Here is a 25,601-nt window from a genome sequence, read left to right as displayed (position 1 = left end):
AAGATCAATTGTTTGCACTAGACGGTAATACGATAAAACAAAGAGTTTGTCTCAAACTCAGATGTGAAAAAATACCAAATTTTGCAATCAAAAATCATAAGTCTCATTACAAACTCAAACATTTCTCAACAAAATCTTCCAAGACCAAATCATGAGCTATAACATCCACATTAATTTTCTTTTAGAACATGTATAAAGGTTTATTAGTGTCATTTAATTGATGATAATTGATCGAAAATGTATATTTCGTATAAAAAAATGTATTTGTATTTCCTCCACTCTGATAGCAAACGCAGAGCAACTGAGATTTGAGAGTTGTGTCTGTGGGGAAAATTATAAATGGACAAGTACTTCGATTTCAGTCGGTCTCTCAAACAAAGCTAAGACTTCAGGATGACAGAGATTTAGTGGACAACTCATATGGACTAGGTTTGGGATAGTCAATTTTTTGGGATCTTGACAATATAAATCTCAATCTTTATTTGAATGGAAAACAGAAGCTTGAACATTTTGGATAAGAACTACTTTTTTCACAGTTAACTAAAACTACAACTAAAAACATAAAAAAAAAAAACATTTTTATTATTTAACAAAAAAAAAAAGAAGCTTTATTTCAGATTTTCATTTGGTTTAACGTGATGTAGTAAAATAACTGCAACTAAAATAATAATTAATACATTTATATAGACATTAAAAAAACTATATGACCACAGCAAAATACTAAAATATAAAACTGTAATACTATCTCAATGAGACTAAAATAACAGTGTATCACAAATAGCATGTGTTTGGAATGACATCCTAGGGTGATGTATTCCTTCAAGTCTCTTGAGTTATGAAGGAGCACTCACTCAGCAATAAATCTTGGAGCGTTGGAACAAAAGCAGATCTTTTCACAGTGTCTGAACCCTGCCTTGAGCAAGACCTCCAGGACAGTACAAGTAATGTTCCTCCATGTGCATTGGGTCACGTCCCTCAAGGTGAGAAACAATAAATACAGGCAATATGAGAGAATTCTATTTCCCCTAATGCCTAAGCTCTCCGCTTGGCTGTATTTGAGATAACGATAAACTGTTTATAAGCCATGAGAGCTTCATCTCTGAGGATGTATCAAAAGCATAATTAAATGCTCTGACAGAATACGAGCCATGGCAACCCAAACAAATTGAGCTCCCTGTCCACCGCCATCCCCTGGTGAAAGGATGGCGTGCCTGTAGAGGAACAGAGCGCTGACGGGAACGTAATTAAAGATTCCAGCCATCCAGCGCGCCGCAGGGAACAACAGATATATCATAACGTGCACTGCCTGCTTTGTTTACCTCTGTCTCTGGATACATATGCATAATGCAAACTGCCGCCTTCGCTGGAGACAATGTCTTCATCTTTTCTTTGGCAGGAGCTGTCTCGGCACCAGTTCCTGTCCAGGAGACCTTGTCATTTTCTCTTTCTCTAATTCTCTCGCTCTCTCTCTCAGAAAATAGTCGGCCAACAGATTATCTGACTTCACATGAGGTTTATGGCAACTTTCCACAAAACACAAATACATCTATCTATCTATCTATCTATCTATCTATCTATCTATCTATCTATCTATCTATCTATCTATCTATCTATCTATCTATCTATCTATCTATCTATCTATCTATCTATCTATCTATCTATCTACACTTGAGATTGGAGGTTTGCCAAATTAAGCTTCTGTGGACAGTTTTGTCCTTAAAATATAGTTATGCAACCCAGACACACTGATGGCGCATGATAACTTACAACCAAATCGCAATCTTATTCACACTTCAAGATGATTGGTTCGGTATATCCGTCAGACTCCCCTGAAACACCTGAGGTCAAACCTCATCTCATGACTGATTTATCAGACAGTCACCCTGCCTGCTGACCTCCGACCCTGGATGTTTCACACAAGACAGGCATTATAGACTCACAGTCACACAATGCTTTTTGTGCCCGCTAGCATGCTGGCCTCCTGCAATATTTACCGTGTTGACTTTCATGTGTGTTCTTGAGGCAGCGCAAAGCAATCTGGCTCGCACAGTTTCTGCCCTCACTCTGCCTTACCAAAACACAGGACACTGAGGTTTCTTTTCATGTAATCTGCCAATCACAGGTGTACAAAAAACACAACTTCTGTCCCAGAATCCCTGTTTAATCCCATCTTTCCCCATTCTCTCCCCATAAATGGCATCCACTTTGAGTTTGAGTTGATTCTATTGCTCCTTATGGACTGTAACTCAAAAAAACTTATCAACTAGACAATTTATATGTTATTTTAAGAAACCACTACATAGAAAAATTGCATGTAAACAGGAGTTCATGCATGATAAAAAAAAAAAAAAAAAAAACACTCATGCATGAAGCAAAACATTTCTAACAGAAGCTTTGGTCTATTGCATATAAATACATCATTACAATCTCATAATTTAATCATAAAAAGTTTAAAAAAGACCCCAAAACACCAGCATTTGATTAAATGAATATTTGTATATGGACAAAACCTAATGCAACTGGATCAAAGCACATTAGCCTCTCTTCTGAGACTGAACCTGCTTAACCCATAAAGGCCCTAAACATACTGTATGCAAGTACGGCATGTCAACGCAAACGCTTGTGATGGATTTTTTAATAAATAAAATAGTAAACTGTCATAATTCTAACATCTAACCTTACTTCTCCTTTAGGACTAACACTCTACCACTTGAACAAAATGTACTCTGAAGTTTGTGTCGAAGCCAGTGGAAAATCCTGAGATGCTGGCTAGACAATATCAAAAATATAACAGTCTAGAATAGTCTCATGACATATTAAGTAATCAACTGAACTTCTAACCTTTTCCATTTTTTTAATGATTTAAGATCTAAGTTGCTTCTACCTAGTAACAGAAGGGTTTGCATATGAAGAACCAATCAAATTGTAGGGAAATGATGTAATGTTTCATGTCATTTTTGCAATGCTCCTATTCTATAAAAACTGTTGTATTCTTTTTGCTGGTGGGATTCTCTCTGAAATTTGTCGTGATTAAAGCATATTCGAAGGCATTGTCTGGAGTCTGTCTAGTTAATGCTGCGCAGCAAGTTAGCAAGGGAAGCTTAGACACTTTGATAGTGTTATAGGAAAAGGGACGCGACGTCGTCCGACTCGAAGCCAGTTGTCGACTGTAGACGCAGTGCTAGAGTATAAAGATTATTAAATGTCGAGTGTAGACGCTTGGGTGTCGATTGGAAACACCCCAGGTAATTAGGAGTCAGGTGCGTAATAAGAAATATCTACCACACGCTTCAAGGTACACAAGCATGATTTGCATAGTGCTGCAAACAACAATTTATAATGAAACACATATAAAAGTATACTACATATAGTAAGCACTGGATAAATATCTTCTTCTATGGTCAGTTGTTTTTATTCAAGCTTAATTACTGTCAGGGAGAAGCAATATAACACATTTGCAGAATAATACATTTGGCTTAATAGCAGATATTCAAAAGTAACTTTAGCTCCCTTGTGTATTTATGTCTGATACCACTACACTAACGGAAAATCAATGCAATGATGCATTTTTGTCCCGATTATCTATAATTTTTCTCTTAATCTCAATTCCCGGTTCAGGATTTAATAAACCTTCCTTTTTTTCTAGTAAAAGTATAAAACATAAAGAGAGCTAAAATCAGGAAAATCCAATCTTTATAACTACAATACTTCATCCTGAGAATAAAAATAAAATAAAATAAAAACTTTAATATTCTTGAATTTAAAAATACACACATTTATAACAATACAAGAAAAATCATATATTTTGGTATTTGTGTAAAAAAAAATACAGAGAAATGAGTTTTTCCATGAAATTTTAGTTCTATCTCTCATGATAGAAATGAGAGGTGACAGGAGAGCATGGTGACGGTCTGAAGATCTCAAGATTAAAGGACCGTTCACACCAAGGACGACAACTATAACAATAACAATAAAGATCTAGTTCTAAAAATCAGTGTAAATATAAGTCCACACACCACAACGATAACATTAACGTCACAGAGGAATGATATTGTTGTAATCACTTTCAGATTTTTTTCCCCCAGCTGATAAACGATAAAAACACTGGCAGCCAATCAGAATCCATCCTGCTTTAAAGCATCCTGCTTGAGCATTTAGAGTGTCAGATTCCAAAACTGCAGTGTGCGCTTTAAATAAACAAAACGATATCGATATCGTGGACGCTAATATAGATGTCATTATCGTTATCCTTTTAGTTATCGTTTTTGGTGTGAATGCTCATTAAGTCTAAGCCTAGGCCTAATTAAAAGTGTTCTCCAATTATTATCACACACAGTGGCAGAAACCTACAGAGCATGATCGGATGTTTCATACATTTATCAGGATCTGATGGCATAGCTGAAACACAACTAAAATTTCCATAATTTAAGAATCATCCAAGAACGCATTCTAATTATGTATAGCAGGCCTGCATGTTTGCAGCGCACAGGCCAAGCAGCCGACCACAAACATACCACCCAAATCCCTCCGCCTGGAGCGAGGACAGCGTTAATCTGCTTGCTGACAGTTCCCAGGATTAATGAGCATCAACAGCTCTGAAACCAGATGATCAGCTGAGCCGTGGTTCGTGTGTCTATTCTGCATGTCAGGGTTGATAAGTTGTGAGACACACTTAAAGGGGATGGTTGATTATGATTTAACTTTTCTAACTTTAGTTAGTGTGTAATGTTGCTGTTTGAGCATAAACAACATCTGCAAAGTTACAACCCTCAAAGTTCAAAGCAAAGCGAGATATTTTCTTTTACAGAAATAGCTTTTTAAGGACTACAACAAACGGCTGATAGAGACTACACCACATTCCTCCCGGGTCAGTGACATCACCAACCCTAGAATTTACATAAACCCCGCCCCCGGAACACAATTTATAGATTATCATGACAGAATATGCTAATTAATGACTAGAAGATACTTAACTCCACATCAGCAACATAAATTCATCAACTAACCTTTCAGAAATGTCTGAAATCTGTTGCTTCTACATGTTGTCACTTCTTCTTGAGTCTCTCCATCATCATCTGACTCCGGTTTGAACATAAAAGGCTAAAAGGTTTTGAAATTTTCAGTGCATGTCTGTGTGAGGTAAAAGGACACAAGCTGTTGAAGCTCCGCCCTCTGTGCCGGAAGCAGCAGCTCATTTGCATTTAAAGGAACAGACACAAAACGGTGTGTTTATGCTCATCCTCAAAAAGTGACAATTTTAACATACTATATTAAAATATCTGTTGGGTATTTTGAGCTAAAACTTCACATACACATTCTGGGGACATCAAAGACTCATTTTACATCTTGTGAATAGGGCTTTATACCACCCCTTTAATATTAGGTGCTAATTTAAGAGCTGCGATTTCTCCATCTGACAGGGAAGCGAAACACAAAATACACAATAACAGCAGACCAAGAATCAGATAAATTTCCTGTTACACAGCATAATGCCAATAAACATGCCACTTCCCTCACAGAACTGCCCATATGGAACCAGCATGAAGTGAAATAAACTGACAGCATCCAGGAAGTCAGCCTCCTGCCCTCGGTCCCTAAGCATCTCAACATCGATCGAGAAACAACAGCCCAGCCATTTATTCTCATTAATTATGGATGCACGGCTTACCTCCAGTTACCATCTCTCTTCATGTCTGCGAAAAAGAATTTGATCAGAGTACGTGTTAATATGCTCAATACCTGTGCTGCAGATGCACAAGAGAAATAGACAACATGTTTGTACAGACAAGGTGAACTCTTTTTAACGCTACTGTTCAAAAAACTGTTTAATATCAAGAACAAAAGTCAACATAAACTCCTGTGTTTGCATGCTAGTTGCATTCAGTGATCACAGCTTGCACTAAACAGGTTATTTTCTAAAATAGTGCATGGATAAATCTTTCAGTATAAGAGTACACTGGAATAAATGTTGTTTCACTCAGAAATTGCAAGTAAAATGTACAAATAATTACAAAGAAATGGCGCAAAACATGTATTTAAACGTGAAATTTTAAAATAGAAAGACTGAACTAGTATTTTCTTGTAAAACATACTCCAATAATGTTTGTTTTATTAACAACTTTGAAAAATACATTTAGGAACATGAATTAAAAAAAGCAAACAGGGTCCATTTTGATTTTGTGTTGAGCTTTGGCCCTGAACGAGTCGATCTTTACAGTGGAATCCAGTGTTTAGAAACAAGCCTTATAATGTGACCTCTTAATTTGAAAGTGGTCTGAATATTCTGTTGGTGGTAGTAAGGTGAGAAGGACACTAAACTCTCAAACCGAGTTAGTGAGACTCCAGCCTGAATGCCTGGGCTTTTTATTATTCAGGAGAAGAGAGGAGAGTGAGATAAAGAAAGAGAAATTGCTTCTCTTTTATTCCCTATTGGGTGGTGCATTACAGTAATGGCTCTGTCTAAATAGCAATAGAGAGGCAGAATGGTGCTCCCATTATCAACACCATGACCAATTCCTCTCTCTCTCTCTCTCTCTCTCTCTCTCTCTCTCTCTCTCTCTCTCTCTCTCTCTCTCTCTCTCTCTCTCTCTCTCTCTCTCTCTCACACACACAGAGGGGAGTAAGAGGCAGTGGTCTTGTGTGATCATTGTAAAGATCGTTCAATAAACGGCGAGTGAAACGCCTACATGAGCAGAGAAACTCTGAAAGTGATCATACAGCCGCAATCAGCACACGGTCTCACATTTGAGACTCTGGCACGACTAATAAACTCATTCATCGCTCTGAGAAGTATGAATCAGAAAATGAGCTTTCTGATGACAATTTAATTGCCTTTCAAGGCAGCAGTTATTTAAAAGAAACTGAACAATTGGGTCATGGTAGTCTGATTTCAGTAACTATACTTTTGGGGAAAGTTTGCTATATATGGATTTTAAGTGCCTCTATTATGCTATTTTAAAGGTTCCTAATTTTGTTTCGGAGTCTCCTACAACAGGTTTACATGCATCAAAGGTAAAAAAAACACTTGAATTTTCTCATAATATACATTGAACATCACCAAATTTTTCAATAATTCTCAAATGACTCGATGGATGAATCAATCTCTCTAAATCCCTCCTTTCCGAGAGCTACTCTGCTCTGATTGGCCAGATGGCCCAGTCTGTTGTGATTGGTCTACCGCTCACAGCGCATGTCGGAAACAAAACGCAGTTACCATTACTGAACTTCAGCTCCATCCGGAGGCTTCCTAAAGCTCAGCGATTGGACACACAGTAAGGTGTTTTTTTCCAATAGTTTTCAATGGGAGCGCCACGTTTTTCAACCGCCAGGAGAGTAACGAGGCGCTGAGCTTCTATTTCACGCTGAAGCACTGAGCGCTCGGCGTTTTATACCGGTCGCTGAGAGTTGAAGAATGTTCAACTTTGGGTAAAACGCAACGCTCATCACTTTTTACCCAGCCGTCCAATCACAGTGGAGGAGGGGCGGGACAAATACCACAACAGGGTTCGACATTCAACATTCTGCTTGTACAACGTCAACAGATGACAACAACAAGCATAATAACGGAACAAAATAATTAAAAACAAGAGCCAGAGCAAATACTTTATATTTATATTGTATCAACATTTTTAGAAACAACACAGAAACAAACTATCTGTGAAATTAGATAGTAGTAACACATCCGCGGATATTCCGTGTCATAGCAAGCAAAGAGTCAACGCACAACATATGCGGGCATTATGCAAATATATTTTCTAGTGATGTAGAACTGTCATGCAGTGAGATTCGAATGAAACACGACTCGTTTAGGTGGTTTAGAGTCGATTCTTTCTTTTTGGAGACAATAACTTTATTTATCATGCATTTTCGACTTTACAACTTTGCAGAACGTTTACATTCACAAACAGCAATATTACACACTGCATGAAAGGGAATATTCGAAAAACCATAATGTGGGCACTATAAAGTTTGTCACACAAGTTCATATAATAGAGTACACATCACCGTCTCAAAGCAACCAAATCCCAAAGATCTTTTCTATTTCTATTTCTTTATTTTACAGAGACTAAAAGAATGATGACTAAATCAAAGCAGGTTCCCTCTTAGATGTGAGCCTCATCCCATGAGAGCTTTTAACCACGCTTCACATGCTTTTTCACATGCGAATTTGGGATAAAACATCTTTGTGTGCACCAAAAGATAGAGAAAACCTTTCTGACTGAACATCACAGAAACTAGATTTTTACATTTTCTGTGCTCTTTTATCACATATAAATGGAGGCTTGCCACAGCAACCGTTGAGACCACGATGCTATAGTGTTTGCTAGTAGTGGTATAATGATACATCGATATTAGTGGTCGACCGATATTGATTTTTTGATGGCCGATGGCGTTATCTTAGAGAGCAGGGTAACTAGTAACTAGTTGATATATTACTAAACTTTAGATGATAACTTATTGATTCTGTAATCATATTACAGTATTTTTCAATAAATAAATTGTTAAAAAATATGAAAAAAGTAAACACTGTAACCAATAGGAGACTCAGTAATCTGGTAAGTTTGCGCACTAGGAATCATATTTTTTCAAATAATAATGTATTACAGAACTGTTAAACAGAGACCATAATTAAAGAAGATGGAGAATGGGAGCGTTGTGTGCTCAGGCTTCCCGCTTTTCAATACACAGAACCTTATCTGTCAATCAATCTATAGGAATTTTTTTTTTTTTTTTTTTTTTTTTTTTACTGTATATTATCTTATATTAGATTCTCTATAAGATACACTAAGAGACTTGTTCGACTGTTATAAGATGTCAAATTCTCTCTGAATTTAGTTTTAACCTCATTTTGTTGTTTATGTCCTAATGGGAATACTAGATTTGCACATTTTAGAGAGCACAGAAGACAGATTTTCTTGACTGTTGTCAATTGGGAAACAGGATTTGCAAATTGCAGAGAGTTCAATTAAATGCTCATGTTATAATTTGCTTGCATTTGTGAGTTAATAAAAATTTAACTGGTATTGTAAAACAGGCAAATAATATTGCTGTATTGAATTATTGATTACATGCCCCTGAGTCAAATCATTATCAAATAGTGGAATGTTTTAAGTTATCTGCAAATATTGTATTTCTGGCTAAGAGAACCGATGTCAGATTGTATTGTGACAAACCCCAGTACCCAATACCCCAGTTGCAATAGTATTGTGGATGGTTGCTAATGCTAGGTGATTATTAGCTGAAATGACAAGAGTCACAAACACCACTAATTATGCAAAATAATAATAATAAATAAAAAAATTCTTTTAAAATGAAAACTTGTTTTAAAGGCACTGTAACCATACACTTGCTTCTAAAAACTGCAATGCTGTATGTGGAGGTCTATGTCTGGCCATTGAATGTGATTTAGGTTACAGTGCTGTAAACACTGCTAGTAGCAGTATACAGGCAGTGGGGATAAAATGTCATGATGGAATAAAGACCGATAAGCTCACACACACACACACACACACACACACACACACACACACACACACACACACACACACACACACACACACACACACACACACACACACACACACACACACACAGTCAATCACTGCAGCAGTGTCATTGTCATTCAACACCCTGCTCTTGTCCTACAGGACTTTTCTCTCATTTGGGCTCAGATAACCAGGGTTTAATGGCATCTAGGCAGACAGCCAGATAGTCAAATGCTGTGTGAGTGGAGACAAATGACAAAAGTTTCAAACAAAAGTCACTGCTTTTGGATTGAAAAGCTCTCATTAACGGTGTGGCAACACAGGATCAGTCATGCATCGAGAGGAATCACTCACGCAAACACAAAGACGCGGGCGCAAAGGTTTCACCAGCAGCAGAGGGGCACACATTTTTAAAATGGCTGTTGAAAGGAAGATAACACTCCCAAAATGCTGCACTATTCAGTTTTCTCTTTAATATTAACAATGTGGAGAGCAAAAAGCTCATAAAATGGACCTAAAATGTTCATGAAACAGGCTCCCTGGTAACAGATCATTTATATTATTTGCAACATTTGTAATTGCATACTACCATACTACTCCTAGTAGACCTGAAGTATGTAATTTCTAGAGGATATTGTGCACAATATGCAAATATGTATGCAGATGTTGGCTGAAAGTATGGAACCAAAGTGCAAGAATTGAGCTTCAAAAGTTAAGATGTTTTACACAAAATTGGAATACAAATGGCAAAAAAAAAAAAAAATTCTGAGATGACCGAAATGCCATTCAGTGAATTAAACATGCAACACGAGACCTCACATGATGCACGTGTCACAGCATTCTGCAACAGTCTCACATACTATTTTAAGATGTACACATCACTGTACAGTGCTCTCTCAAACTTATATGGACACTTAAGTTACTTAAAAATGAATTTCACAGCATTAGATCTGTATCTGCTGGAAATGTCCTTTTTGCTCAGTGTCACTTAATTATCTGGTGTTTTGGTGAAGTCAAGTTCACACAGGCTCATATCCTGGAAACAGTCTCTGCGTTTACAGTGTCTCTTTGGTTACCTTCATTTTCAGGTTTATTTAGTGCTGGTAATGTACACAAGATGATCAGTGTGCATTCATGCACGACAAGATCTGGACAGAAAGGAAAAATCCAAATGAGCCTGTGGAAAATTCTCTGCATCTCCTCATGGTCTGTCATTTCTTTGTTAGTATAATATAACAAATATAGTTACCACCAGCTCTTATAAATCCTTTTTTAATGCACCTATATACTCTGCCAATCTCTTTCATGTGAATGTGCGTGTGTCTGTCAGTGTGTTCTTGAGTCAGTGTGTGTGCGCTCAGTGAACAGGTAAGAGAGGAAGCGGTCACTGTGATTTTGCCAAGCAAGATATGTTCCTAGATCAACATATTTTATTGATCCTGGAACAACATTCCTGTCTGAAAATTTTGTCCTAATCTCATCCCTAGCCCTAAACCTAACCCTACCTATAACTCATCCCTGAAACCAGAGGGAAATGGTAGGTGAATAACACTGATGTCGTCCTTCAAATCTGATCGGTTGATTTGAATGCTGTTCCAGGATCAACAAAGATGAAATCATGTTCACCAGAGGATGCAGTGTGTGTGTGTGTGTGTGTGTGTGTGTGTGTGTGTGTGTGTGTGTGTGCCAGTATGTTGCCAGTAGTGTGCCAACATCAGCCAGTATGTTGTAAATGAGCACAAAGGTAAACAGGGATAATTACAGTTATTTAATTTACAGGAATGCATGAACACCATACAATAAAATTACACCTTTATCAGATGACGATCATCATTTGCTGTGTCACTCACACCATAGGGCAATAATTGTTGTGGTGTATTAATGCACACTGGTCATCTTGTGTACTTTATAGGAGTCCCTTAACTCTAGGAGGTCTTTTTCAATTTGAAAGCTCTCTCTCTCTCTCTCTCTCTCTCTCTCTCTCTCTCTCTCTCTCTCTCTCTCTATAAAAGGCTTGCTGTGGCCCACAGTTGTGCTTTTGGCCTCCAGGACGTGTAGCGTTTCTGCTGATGGATTTTAAGATGGACTCAGTCAGTGTCTCCAGCTGTGTTTGTGTAGATGTTCTCATCCTTCTATTGACAGAAACACTCTCATCCATTAAGACAGCAAAGCTGAGCTCCACAAGTGCCGTTACAGATACAGTCTGTCTGTTCAGTCTACAGTCACTTTATCTACCTGATTATAACATACAATAAACTCCCATTCAACACAGTCAAGCTCCTCGGATTACTTTCTATTCTAGAGTATATTCTGCACTCTTAAAAGCTCTCACAAATGCAAGCAGTTCAATGACTAAGAAGGATGGCCAAAATGATGAAAAAATGCAATCTTTCTAAACATCTATAAGATGCAGGTTTCAAGTTCTTAGAAATGCAATATTTGCATTCATGTTGATTTTTTTTACTTTTTTCTCATCACAAAATCATTTTTAATCATTTTATTCACTGACTTAAAATTGTCACATGGTGTATCCATAAAGTAGTTTATGTACTTCTTGGGAAGAGGTCAGTTAATTCAAGTCACTGACTATAATGCACTACATATAATGAAATTTACAATACATATTTAATTTCAGATTTTCTTCTATTTTAATTTTTTTTTAATGAAATGTCATGTGGTTTAGCTCCCTAAAACGTATTAATTAATAATTCATGACATACAGCATGTACCGTTTACCCTGAAAAAATATATTTGTTATAAACATAAAAGCAAATGTAATTACTCTTTTACTTGATGTTACCACATGAGTCAATCAATTAAAACTATTCTTGAAAATGTTTAGCATGTTTTCAAAACTTTATAAATCCAACAAAACTACATTTAAAAGAACTGAGCACATCTCATAAAAATGAGCATCACATTACAGACCAAAAGCAAAAGTGCCCGGATTTTTCTTTAGCTTCATTCTCACCCTCGTATCACAATATTTGACTTCATTTGTGTCACTCAAATTAATATGCGTGTGAGAGGGAGAGAGGGAGTCTACTGATGGGAGGACCATCACAATTTATCCAGAAAATCCATTCACATCTGCGTCAATTAAAGCGAACACCAATACACGAAAGACAGTTAAAAAATGTGTTGTTGTCTAAGCCCTAAGCTGTCTTTAGACACACACACACACACACACACACACACAGCCTGGAATCTAAACAGAATTAGTGGAATCTTGTTACACAGACCTTTTTAACCCCTCTAGCACTGGAGCGCCACTAATGCATTCATTCAGACAAAGCACTTCTTAATTGAATCTGAACTGATTTGAATAATCAATCTTGTTTGAACCTGCGCTGCTAAAGCGGATCTTCGTCCGGTTCAGCTTGTGTCGTGACTCCCATGAGTCTCTCAGCTCAGGTCAGGCCCGACTCAGGTGCGGGGTCTCCTAATTACTAATCTGACGGATGCTTTTATCCAAAGTGACTTATTGTTCACTTATTTTAAGTTCAATCCCTCTGGAGTAACCTGAGGTTAAGTGTCTGCTCAATGGCTCATGAATCATCCCTTGCAGGATTTGAACCAATAAAGATGCAAGCGAGCACTTCTTTGTTTGCATACAGCAAAAAGCGTAGTGTGCTTGACATCATGGAAGAAGAATCTGCAAGCAAACTATTTAGCCTTTTTTTATCTATTAGTTACATTAATGAAAAGCTGTGCCCATGCATCACTTTTTTTAAGGGAGAGACAAAGGGATCAGGATTAACAGAAAGAAATGGTGAGAGGGAATTTCATTTGCAAGGACTTTACCTCAGCAAACACCGGCGTTAATGTTATATTAGGGAAGAGACACACCAAACCGACGCTAAAGAACTAGCGCTGATGAAAGCCGACTGTGTTGTTGCCTCACGTCGGGGAAAAAAAAGCTTCACTTGAACACACTGAGAGAACTACAGCTGACTTTCAAATGCGTGTGAATGAGACAACTGTCTATTTCTGCAGATATATTCATCTATATTCGTCATTCAAAAAGGGAAACCGACGCTGCCGGCTGCAGATACACAAACCGTAAACAAAGCATTTTTGAATATCAATCCTGCTGATAACTTTCTTTATTCCACTCCGCTCATGTTAATATTAAAATATTCGCTCAGAAACACTCAGGCAAGATGACGTAACATTAGAACAGCCTTCTATCTGTGCCGTTTTGACTTCTTTGCTCGCTGTTTTGCTATTATTCTATTCTTGCTATACTCATTCACTAAGCTAAACAGCCAATCAGAGTTCTACACGCTGAATTGACCCAAAAAAAAACGGATGGCGTCCGACTAGAGCCAACGGTGCAGAACACACCGGAAAAACTAAGTCGGCCGACGCAAAAAAAAAAACGTCCCGAAGGCTTGGTGTGTCCCGGGCTTTCGAAATAGCTCAACAGCAGCTCTGCAACACAGCATCCATCAGAGGATGAGAAGCTCTATAAGTCCCACCGCTGCTGAAACCACATGCTAAAGTTGCACCATATTTGATCTCATAAATAAAACATGGTGGTTTTATACTCTGCGCGTATAGTCCTCAAGACTACGTCCTACGCAAGTCTGTGAGGAGACTCCAGAGGAAATGTGTGAGGGGGGGAAAACAAAAGTCTGTTGAGCAGATCATAATGGTGCTGATGGAGGGACATCACACTGAGAGGAGAGAGAGAGAGACCGTGAGAGCCAGAGAGATTAGAAGAGTGAGAAAACTGGAGCGTTCAGCTGAAAAACATGCTAAAGGCTTTTCTCACCCCTGCATGAGTGCACAGGCCTCCATCAGCGTGAAGAGCAGAGGGCAAATTCAGGAACATTTGCCATACTCCCAATCTACAAGCCTTTCAACATTGCTCATTTAACATCTTCACTGCATCCATAAAGGCCTTTCTTTGAGTCACGAATACTGGTGGGGGATATAATGAATTTTACAGTGCATAAAATCTAAAATTATACCGAGCATTACAATGATTTGAACTCTAACACGTACTGGTGTTCGGCTTCTTGTGCCAAGATAAAAACATTTTAATAGCTTATCTGATTTAAAATGTTAAAAAGTCACAAAAGTGGCAACAGTGTTTTGATGTTTGGTTCTGCAAATCAGTTTAAATTAATTGGTTTAAAACTCAATTCAACAATTTGCTTGAATAAATCACTCAAAAATGTTCACAGAAGTCCCTTCATGGCATTCAACACAAAACCAGTCACAAGTCGCACGGGTATATTTGTGGCAAAAGCCAACAATACATTGTATGGGTCAAAATGATTGATTTTTCTTTTTATGACAAAAATTATTAGGATATTAAGTAAAGATCATGTTCTATGAAGATATCTTGTAAGTTCCCTACCTTAAATATATAAAAAATGTATTTTTGTGAGTGAATGCACCAACATAAATGGACACCTTTAAAGGCAATTTTCTCAATATTTCGATTTTTTTGCATCCTCAGATTCCAGATTTTCTAATAGTTGTATCTCGGCCACATATTGTCCTATCCTAACAAACCATACATAAATGGAAAGCTTATTTATTCAGCTTTCAGAGGATGTACACAGCTCAAAAAAATTAAATAAAAATAAAATAACCCATAAGACTGATTTTGTGGTCCAGGGTCACATAACAAAATATGTGGGAAAATATTGCTGTTTATACTATGGTATATTGGTATATTGGTAAATATAAAAATGACACCATCATTAATCCTTACATTTGTTTAGTTAAAACTACTGTGGATTACAATATTATTTTGATGTATAATGATGACTGTATTTAACAGTAAAAAAAAAAAAAAAAAGTATGTACTTGGCCACAATAGCTGTTTATTCATAATATCTATTCCAGAACGATCAGAATAAAAGACCATAGCCAACAGCTGACTAAACCTTGCTGGAAACCAGAAAGTATATTTATCATTAGCATAATCACAGTATACTTCGTTTCACAGTATATTTAACTAGGTTAGCCTTCCAGAAGATTGGTAGACGTAAATATTTTTCTCAAGGTGCACGACTATAATTCCATTTAAGGTGAGTCCTAGTTTGGGAATGGTAGCGGTAAGTAAATGATTAATGCTTCTGGTATTACTGCCACCATAAAGATCAGCGCCGATAATAAGTGACCAGACTATGGTGTTCTTATTGTTTTTATGGGCCTCAGGGTTCAGGGACTACATGACGTAAGGCCAGTCACTCTCATACTGCTGCACAAACATCTGATCTAAGGCTGGAGTAAACACAGCTATTTGATTTTGCAAAAATGCTTTGGTGAAATCTTTCTCCAGGGACTCTTAACGCTTCAGGACCCAAATCTTTCAATAATGACAGCAACAGATTCAACAAAAATGCTCTCATATTTTTGGACTTGTTAACTTGCACGTTAAAAAGTTGAATGAATGTGACGCGTTCATTAACACGTGCGTGGATCCCTCGAGACAAAAGAAGATCGATGTGAATCTGAAAGATCCTCCCTCGTACGTTTTTGCACAAACAACACGACGGTGATTGCATTCACGCTATTCCTCAAATCCCTGTGATTTCTTCACCTCATTCTTGCCAGGCTTTGCTAAATCCAACAAACAAAAATTCCCTAAAAGAAAATAAGACTTGACAAGCGTTTTTTTTTTTCCCGCAGAGACTGTGATGTAAAATAACAGGCACTTTAGGAATAAAGGTTTTGCTTGTTTTGTAAACAGCATGATATTCCCACTCCTACACACTTCAATTTTAAGATCATATAGATAGATATACGGTAACAGTCTTGAAGGGATGGAAAAGAGATGTGTGTATTTTGAAGTGGGATACTCACTGTCCGCATGGACTGGCACCAGCAGGCAGAGCAGCAGCATGAGGGATGTGGCAAAGGCCTGTTGGGTGTTGTGTGGCACCATGATTTCAGGATGGCGCTCACCGCAGGGGTTCCCTAAACTCCTGCTGGATGACTATACGCTCACGCTACCATTTAGTGAGACCTGACGGGGAAAACAAAGGAGAATGACATCAGAAAGCTGCAAACATTTGAAGCAATTCAAATCCTCAAACATGACATCACTCATTCCAAGACATTACCTCATTATTAGCATTCCAAGAGCATTACATCACATTCACATCATTCAGTATGATCAAATCAAAGCAATGGGAGAATGACATCAGTAAGCATCACGGTAATGTTTCAAACATGACATCATTATTAGCACTCCAAGAGGAAGGTATTTCATATAAAGTTATACATTTTTTGTTTTTGTTTGTTTGTTTGTTTGTTTTTGTGAGGATCAGAGGCAACGATTTAAGTCATTATTTACAGAAATTTTTAAGTAGACAAAACTTCAGAATTCAGAGATGCTGATTCAATAACTGCTCTGATGGATTCAGTTTCATCAGACTGATTCTTCAGAGTGATTCATGTTTGTTTGCATGGTTACACTTTATTTTAAGGTGACGTAGTTACATTGTACTTACTTAGATACATACCGAGCAATATTAATTAACTACATGTACTTACAATGGAGTTAGGGTTTGGTTTAGGGGTTAGTTACTTGTAATTATGCATAATTTACTGTTATTTCTACAGTAAGTACATGTAGTAACATAACTACATCACCTTAAAATAAAGTGTTACCGCTTGTTTTTGTATGTTTTGCGAACTATTCATTAAAATAATCGATTCATGAGAGTAATTCGCTCTGGAATCTACACTGGTTGTGCTGCATATTACAGAATTACTAAACAGAAACGGTTCATGAATTAGTTCAAAATAGTAATTTTTTTCATGAATCAGATCACACTGGTCAATTGTTGTTGTTTTTTTCAATTTAACTCAATAAAAATACATTTATTGTCATTATTAAACACAGGCTGCAAATTCACAACACATGACTTATTTTGCAAAAATATAAAACAAAATAAAATGAATATTAGATGAAAAACTTAAACATAAAAAAAACCGTAAACAAAAACTAGATATGTTGTCTTGTCAACTAAGTGAAAGTACTGAAGTACTAAAATGACTGAAACTTAAAAGCTACCAGAAAGCTACATAGAAAAATATATTTTAAAACTAATAAAAATTACAAATCACAAAATGACTAAAACTTAAGCTAAAATGAAAACAAAAATAAAAGCTTATTCAGTAATAAATTCTATGATGCAAAGAGTATATAAATAATTCTAAAATAGCACTACACAGTGTTTTACTGCACAACATTCAATACAGACTGTATTGATTTATTTTGCTATGGCCATTAGGATACAGCAGTGACAGCACAGATTGAGTCATTTTCATTTTGGCCAGAGCTATTCCTTTAACACAGTGACATCATGCACACAAAGAATGATGTCACTGTGTTAATTTAATAAAGTGGTTTGAAACAGAAGTAAATGAGCTGGAGCCGCAACGAGTCCCGGGAGAGCGTTTCAGCGACCACAGGCACCTCTGGCCTTTGGAGGACACATGCGCTGTGCCAGGTTCACACTGTGAGTGTGTGTCTAGGGGGTTTGTGTGTGTTAATAACCTGTGTGGTGAGGGCTCTCATGTGTCTTTCCAATGAAGCCACCCCATGCACACCCTCACTCACTCATGATTAAGATGATGCATTCATTTATTAACCAGAAGCGCTCATCATGTAATTGGCCGGACCCGAGCTAATTAATCATGTCACACAAAGCAGACATCTGCTATGCAACACTCCCACTCTTCCACAGAGAAAACAATCATGGAAACACCAGAGAGAGACGCCCATAGACCAGCACTAATTACTCCGCCACCACAGCAGGAAAAGCGTGGAGCCGCTGGCGCTCGGCAAACTGCTTCCACCCTCAAACAGCGTTTGATCGAGAGCTGAAGGTGCGCTTCCACATTCCTGCAGGCTGAGCAGACGGAAACGTCTCTCCGTCTCCGAGCGTGCTATTTCTCCCTCTTATTATGGAAATCATGAGTCTGGAACAGAACCGCTGAGCTGACAGACTCACGACACTGCATTAAACTGCGAGCATTTAGGGACATGCACACAGCAAACACACACACACACACACAAGTCTCTGCTTCAGCACACACTGTAATTACAGCACTGCTCCCCGTTCTGCACCCCACCGTCTCTGCCTTTCCAAAGAAAACACAGACTGTGTTTATGAGTGGATGCTACAATTGCGCCAGCCAAGTGTCTCTGGCGTGCCCAACCTGCAGGCTCTCCTGAACATTCCTGCAGGAAGAGCTCGCTGGGAAAACAAAGCGCGGACTGAACGCAGCGTGCATTTCTAAAGACCCCGGTCTCTTCTGCTGAAAGACAAATGATACAAGCAGCCAGCTCGACTCCCCATGATGACAAGCATGTTTAAATGAAGGGTCAAAGGTCAGTTCATTTCTCTCAGGAATCAATCCTCATGTGGACAGGACGTGACTGCACAGGAACTGAAGAGTTCAAAAGCATCGCAGCTTCAGGATGGAGAGACGTCCTCGCTCTGGTCTAAATTCACAAGTTGAATGTGATTGGAATTTAGTCTAACTTGATGAACTAAAATAACTAAACCTAAAATTTTAATAAAAATTAATAAAAACTATATAGACCTATTTAATAAAATTAATAAAAATGACAAAAAAAATTTAATTACAAAAACTACTTTAGTTACTAAATTTAAAATATAAATGGAAAATATGAAAATAAAAACTAATTGAAAATATTTAACTTTACAATACACACAAATAACTGATAAAGTAGGCCTACATATATTTTTAACTAAAAAGATGTGGTGCCAATGAATCACTGAATTTTGAACTAATTGAAACAATTCATTTGAACTGAATCACAGAAATGAATCAATCTTACCAACACGAATGGCATTTAGGTTTAGAAACAAAAAGACACTATAATGTTTGTCTTGATGCACTCATACTTTCAAGTTGTGAGACAAGGAGGGAATGTTAAATCAATTACTAATGAAATGCATGGCCTAATAAAATGCGTACAATTATACTTACAATGTTGCTTAATTTTATTTACAGAAAAATAATCACAAATATATTGCACATGTTCAAAATGTCACCTAGATTTTCACCATTAACATAAAAAAACGTCTTTTTTTAAAAATATAATAAAGAGTTTTGGGAGGGTTGTTGCCGGTTGCATAACATAATATATAACATAATTGCACATAAGTGCAGCATGTTCATCTGCCGTAATTCCAGTCCCAACATGTTGTTGCTTATTTGCAGGAGTGTTTGATAGTGTAATATCTCCAAAGAGCACTTGCTTTATCACTCCTGGATTGATGGATAATCTATCATAATCCCAGAGGAGAAATTGGTTGCTAGACATTTCCTGTGCCTCGACAGAAAACCCTTCAACACGGGCCAGAGCAGCGCTAATATCTGAGATACACTTAGAAAATCAATGCTCTTTGAATATTTATAAAGAGCTACACTTAAGTTCATCAGTCTGATGCATGTGTACTTTCCTAAACGGCATTGCCATTTAAAAAAAGACCATTTCTTGCCGGATACTCGATTAAGCAAATAAAATCAGCAAATAAGATAAGAGGGCAGCAGTTCTGAGCACTGCTGTTTATTTAATCACGTCAATATTACAAAGAGTGCCGCTATTATCTATGCATATAATTTTTTAGCCCTGAAAATTATTCTATTATTATTATTCAAATGTCAAGATTCTTGTGAAATTTAAATAAACTTCGCACTTTGCATGTTAGAAGCAAAAGTGGGGTACAATTAAATAAACGGCAAAACTACCACTGCTTTAAAGGAACATCAAACGATGTTTCACAAACACAAACTACATTGGAGAACTTTCGATTTTGGCATAATGGCTCTGTCCAAAACTGAGTAAACCGCCTAACCAGACATCATATGCACACTTCTAGGCTGTTTCCAACAGAAGCCAGTGAATTACGCTGCTTAAGATCTCATTTTGGCCAAAATTAACTCAGCATCACCTGTATCATTTTTGCAGGTATAAGGCAAACCCAGATTCCTCAGATGGTGATTAAAATTTTGAAGGCGATTTTCTCAATGTTTCGATTTTTTTGCACCTCAGATTCCAGATTTTCAAATAGTTGTATCAATATTGTCATATCCTAACAAACTATACATCAATTGAAAACTTATTTATTCAGCTTTAATATGATGCATAAATCTCAATTTCAAAAAATGTACCCATTGTGGTCCAGGGTCACAATTAAGGAATTAGGGGAAATTGCATAGTCACAATGACAATGCCATAGAATAAAAATGTACAATTCCACCCAAATGTTATAAGGTTGAGCTTCATTTTTCATGATTATTACAGCAACATTAGCAGTTCACCAGGGTTCACAGAAGCAAACTCGTTCTTTTCCTCTGGATCTGAGAGGAGCAGAGAGGGAATGATATCTTCTCCCAGCAGACTCTGGGGGTGTGAAGGGGAAAGGAGGAGCACCCTCGAGGGACAGCACTCTCTTATCTCCCCTGTTATCCGCCCACTCCCCATGGGAAGGAGACGCAGAGTGAGTCATATACACCAGCTCGGGATTACAAACAGTGCATCCAAATATCATGAAGGACAAGAAGTGCCAAGACTGGTGGATCTTTAGTTCAGAAGGGGACAGTCTTTCATCAGCAATGCTAATGAGGCATCTGTGTCTCACTTAATTCTGGATATACACTACCAGTTAACACACTTTATTCCTTACTAGGGATGTTAATATCAATAACGTTTAAACAGAAATGTTGTAACTGACTAGTCGACTAGTCTAACCCTCCGTCCCCGAAGACCATCTGTATGCAAATCCATTCGAAATAGTCCAATCCTTTACCGAATGCCACTAAAATAGGTCAGATACATGTGATGTGCTTGCATTATCATTGTATATTAAACGTAAGCGTTCACTTAACCAACGTTAGCCATTGAAGACATTTATTCAGCACAGGACTAATAAGTTCAAACCTAATAGCCTATAATTAACAGATTTTCTCAAATAAAAGTTAGTCAGCAGGTATTGTTGGTACATTGCTCACGTCAAGATACACATGATGGACGGCAAAATCGCAAGTAAAGCTTGACGTGTACCGACGACTATACTTTATTTAAGCTTATTCTCTTTGTTAGGATGTTGATAATAGGATGTTAGGATGTTGATATACTGTACTGTTCAAGTGTCAAGTAAGTTTCATTCATAATGTTTCATAATGTTTCTTTAATTCGATATAAAAATGCATACCGTATTGTCCCTCATAGTCGGTATTATAACAAGCCTATAAGCAAGCTTAATTGTTATATGCTAGTTTGACATGATATAGAAGAAAACAAAATACTCCCTCGCCTTGCTCATCTTCTCAGTGGACATTTCTCTGAACCCGCCGCGAGTGAAGACCAACACATGCAAAATCTGAGGTAAAATGTAATGACTTTTATTTTCCGCTCCAGATATACACTTTTCAAAATAATATATTATTTTTTAAATATAACATTAACATGACGGTTATTTATCGTAGCCTTTGTAAAAACATAGAGCAAAACATTAAATGTGCAAAAAAACAAAAAATAAACGTAAACGACTAGTATTTTATAATCATCTTAGTATATTTGTCAAGAAAATGATGCATGGGTACAATTATTATTGTTATTATTAGCATTAACGTTGTTGTTATTATTATTATTGTTATTAACAACAACAACAACAACCATTTTAATACATTTGTCAAGAAAATTATGCATCAGTACAATTTATGTTTGCTCTCAAAACTAATTTCAAACATTTAAGCAGAGATTTTTAGATCAGAAGGTTTTTTAGATGAGAAATATAAATTCAGTCAAGTGTGTCCAAACTCATCCCTGGTTGTGTATGTGCCATCAAGCTATCCTATACGTCAAGGGTGTGCATGTCTTTGAGGCTCTACTTTCATCTTATAGCTGATGGCATGCACAGACAGACAGGAAGAGGAATCCTCGTTCATGTGGAGTGATCGAGCTCATCACTGGCATCCAGGTGCAACACTCGGCTCCACCGGTCGCCCTGCAGCTACGCAATCCTGCGAGATTTGTGGCTTTCAAGTGCCGTGCGATGTTAGGAGATTTGTGGAGCGGCCGAGGGAGATTTGTGTTGCGGCAGGAATTCGAGGAGACGGAAACGGATCTGAGGCCGTAAATATTGGAGTAAAGGCAGGAATTGGAGGCTCATTGTCTCAACAGAGAAAACTGAGGAAAATGAAGGCGCCTAGAGCGCTTTCACGTTTCCTTTTACTTTTTAACATGAACGCACACAGTAATGCATATGAAATCCAAACACAAGGTTTCAAAATCATAATGCCCTGGAAAAGTCTGTTTACAAAAAAAGCCAGACACAATGTGAGCAGGTATAAGAGCTGGGTGATATACATAACATTTTCACAATATCAATATTCATATTTTACTGGAGATTAAGCAACATAGCAAATATAGTAATTTTAATCATAAACAGTGAATCAGTTCATTCTGTCTCTTTAATGAAAACAGTGTTGAAAAGATGGCTTGACTGCTTTTAACTAGATTTTTTACTGACAAATTAAAGGGTTAGTTCACCCAAAAATTCTGTCATTAATTACTCCTCCCTCATGTTGTTTCAAACCCGTAAGGCTTTCGTTCATCTTCGTAACACAAATGAAGATCTTTTTGATGAAATCTGAGAGCTTTCTGTTCCTCCATTGACTGCTATGCAACTACTACTTTGACGCTTCAAAAAGTTCATAAAGAGATTGTAAAACTAACCCATATGAATTGAGCGGTTTAGTCAAAATTTTCTGAAGAGACACGATCACTTTATATGATGAACAGATTTAATTTAGTCTATTATTCACATATAAAAATTTAAATCAACTCACACATCAGTTGTGGTAAACGGAAGCACAAGCATGTTCGCTTAAAGTGTGCAAACCAATGAGGTTCATTCTCGTGTTACGCATCACATTTGAGCTTCAGCAAGAACCAATGAGGTTCATTCTCGTGTTACGCAGCACGTTTGAGCTTCACAAGAACCAATGAGGTTCACTCTCGTGTTACGCAGAACGTTTGAGCTGCAGCAAGAACCAATGAGGTTCATTCTCGTGTTACGCAGCACGTTTGAGCTTCACAAGAACCAATGAGGTTCACTCTCGTGTTACGCAGAACGTTTGAGCTGCAGCAAGAACCAATGAGGTTCATTCTCGTGTTACGCAGAACGTTTGAGCTGCAGCAAGAACCAATGAGGTTCATTCTCGTGTTACGCAGAACGTTTGAGCTGCAGCAAGAACCAATGAGGTTCATTCTCGTGTTACGCAGAACGTTTGAGCTGCAGCAAGAACCAATGAGGTTCATTCTCGTGTTACGCAGAACGTTTGAGCTGCAGCAAGAACCAATGAGGTTCATTCTCGTGTTACGCAGCACGTTTGAGCTTCACAAGAACCAATGAGGTTCACTCTCGTGTTACGCAGAACGTTTGAGCTGCAGCAAGAACCAATGAGGTTCATTCTCGTGTTACGCAGAACGTTTGAGCTGCAGCAAGAACCAATGAGGTTCATTCTCGTGTTACGCATCACGTTTGAGCTTCACAAGAACCAATGAGGTTCATTCTCGTGTTACGCAGCTCATTTGAGATTCTGCAAGAACCAATGAGGTTCACTCTCGTGTTACGCAGCTCGTTTGAGCTTCAGCAAGAACCAATGAGGTTCACTCTCGTGTTACGCAGCTCGTTTGAGCTTCAGCAAGAACCAATGAGGTTCACTCTCGTGTTACGCAGCTCGTTTGAGCTTCTGCAAGAACCAATGAGGTTCATTCTCGTGTTACACAGCACGTTTGAGCTTCAGCAAGAACCAATGAGGTTAATTCTCGTGTTACGCAGCACGTTTGAGCTTCAGCAAGAACCAATGAGGTTCATTCTCGTGTTACACAGCACGTTTGAGCTTCAGCAAGAACCAATGAGGTTCATTCTCGTGTTACGCATCACGTTTGAGCTTCACAAGAACCAATGAGGTTCATTCTCGTGTTACGCAGCTCATTTGAGATTCTGCAAGAACCAATGAGGTTCACTCTCGTGTTACGCAGCTCGTTTGAGCTTCAGCAAGAACCAATGAGGTTCACTCTCGTGTTACGCAGCTCGTTTGAGCTTCAGCAAGAACCAATGAGGTTCACTCTCGTGTTACGCAGCTCGTTTGAGCTTCTGCAAGAACCAATGAGGTTCATTCTCGTGTTACGCAGCACGTTTGAGCTTCAGCAAGAACCAATGAGGTTAATTCTCGTGTTACGCAGCACGTTTGAGCTTCAGCAAGAACCAATGAGGTTCATTCTCGTGTTACGCAGAACGTTTGAGCTGCAGCAAGAACCAATGAGGTTCATTCTCGTGTTACGCAGCACGTTTGAGCTTCACAAGAACCAATGAGGTTCACTCTCGTGTTACGCAGAACGTTTGAGCTGCAGCAAGAACCAATGAGGTTCATTCTCGTGTTACGCAGAACGTTTGAGCTGCAGCAAGAACCAATGAGGTTCATTCTCGTGTTACGCATCACGTTTGAGCTTCACAAGAACCAATGAGGTTCATTCTCGTGTTACGCAGCTCATTTGAGATTCTGCAAGAACCAATGAGGTTCACTCTCGTGTTACGCAGCTCGTTTGAGCTTCAGCAAGAACCAATGAGGTTCACTCTCGTGTTACGCAGCTCGTTTGAGCTTCAGCAAGAACCAATGAGGTTCACTCTCGTGTTACGCAGCTCGTTTGAGCTTCTGCAAGAACCAATGAGGTTCATTCTCGTGTTACACAGCACGTTTGAGCTTCAGCAAGAACCAATGAGGTTAATTCTCGTGTTACGCAGCACGTTTGAGCTTCAGCAAGAACCAATGAGGTTCATTCTCGTGTTACACAGCACGTTTGAGCTTCAGCAAGAACCAATGAGGTTCATTCTCGTGTTACGCATCACGTTTGAGCTTCACAAGAACCAATGAGGTTCATTCTCGTGTTACGCAGCTCATTTGAGATTCTGCAAGAACCAATGAGGTTCACTCTCGTGTTACGCAGCTCGTTTGAGCTTCAGCAAGAACCAATGAGGTTCACTCTCGTGTTACGCAGCTCGTTTGAGCTTCAGCAAGAACCAATGAGGTTCACTCTCG

General features: G+C 38.1%; 1 protein-coding gene across 5 annotated transcripts in view; it reads right to left on the bottom strand.

Annotated features, from left to right (window-relative positions):
- Window positions 1-25,601, bottom strand: part of ptprfa (protein tyrosine phosphatase receptor type Fa) — a 232,051-nt gene that overhangs the window by 139,469 nt on the left and 66,981 nt on the right. For all 5 annotated transcript variants that reach the window (XM_084425208.1, XM_084425210.1, XM_084425212.1 and 2 more), the window contains exon 2: window positions 16,311-16,473. In XM_084425208.1, coding sequence (XP_084281334.1) covers window positions 16,311-16,392 — 82 coding nt within the window. In that variant the 5' untranslated portion in view covers window positions 16,393-16,473. The remainder of the gene's footprint in view (window positions 1-16,310; window positions 16,474-25,601) is intronic.

This window comes from Rutilus rutilus (genome assembly GCF_951802725.1).
Source record: "Rutilus rutilus genome assembly, chromosome: 12".
In the NCBI taxonomy this organism is placed as follows: Eukaryota; Metazoa; Chordata; class Actinopteri; order Cypriniformes; family Leuciscidae; genus Rutilus; species Rutilus rutilus.
Note: the sequence above shows the minus strand (reverse complement) of the source record. Positions and strands in the feature narration are given on the sequence as shown.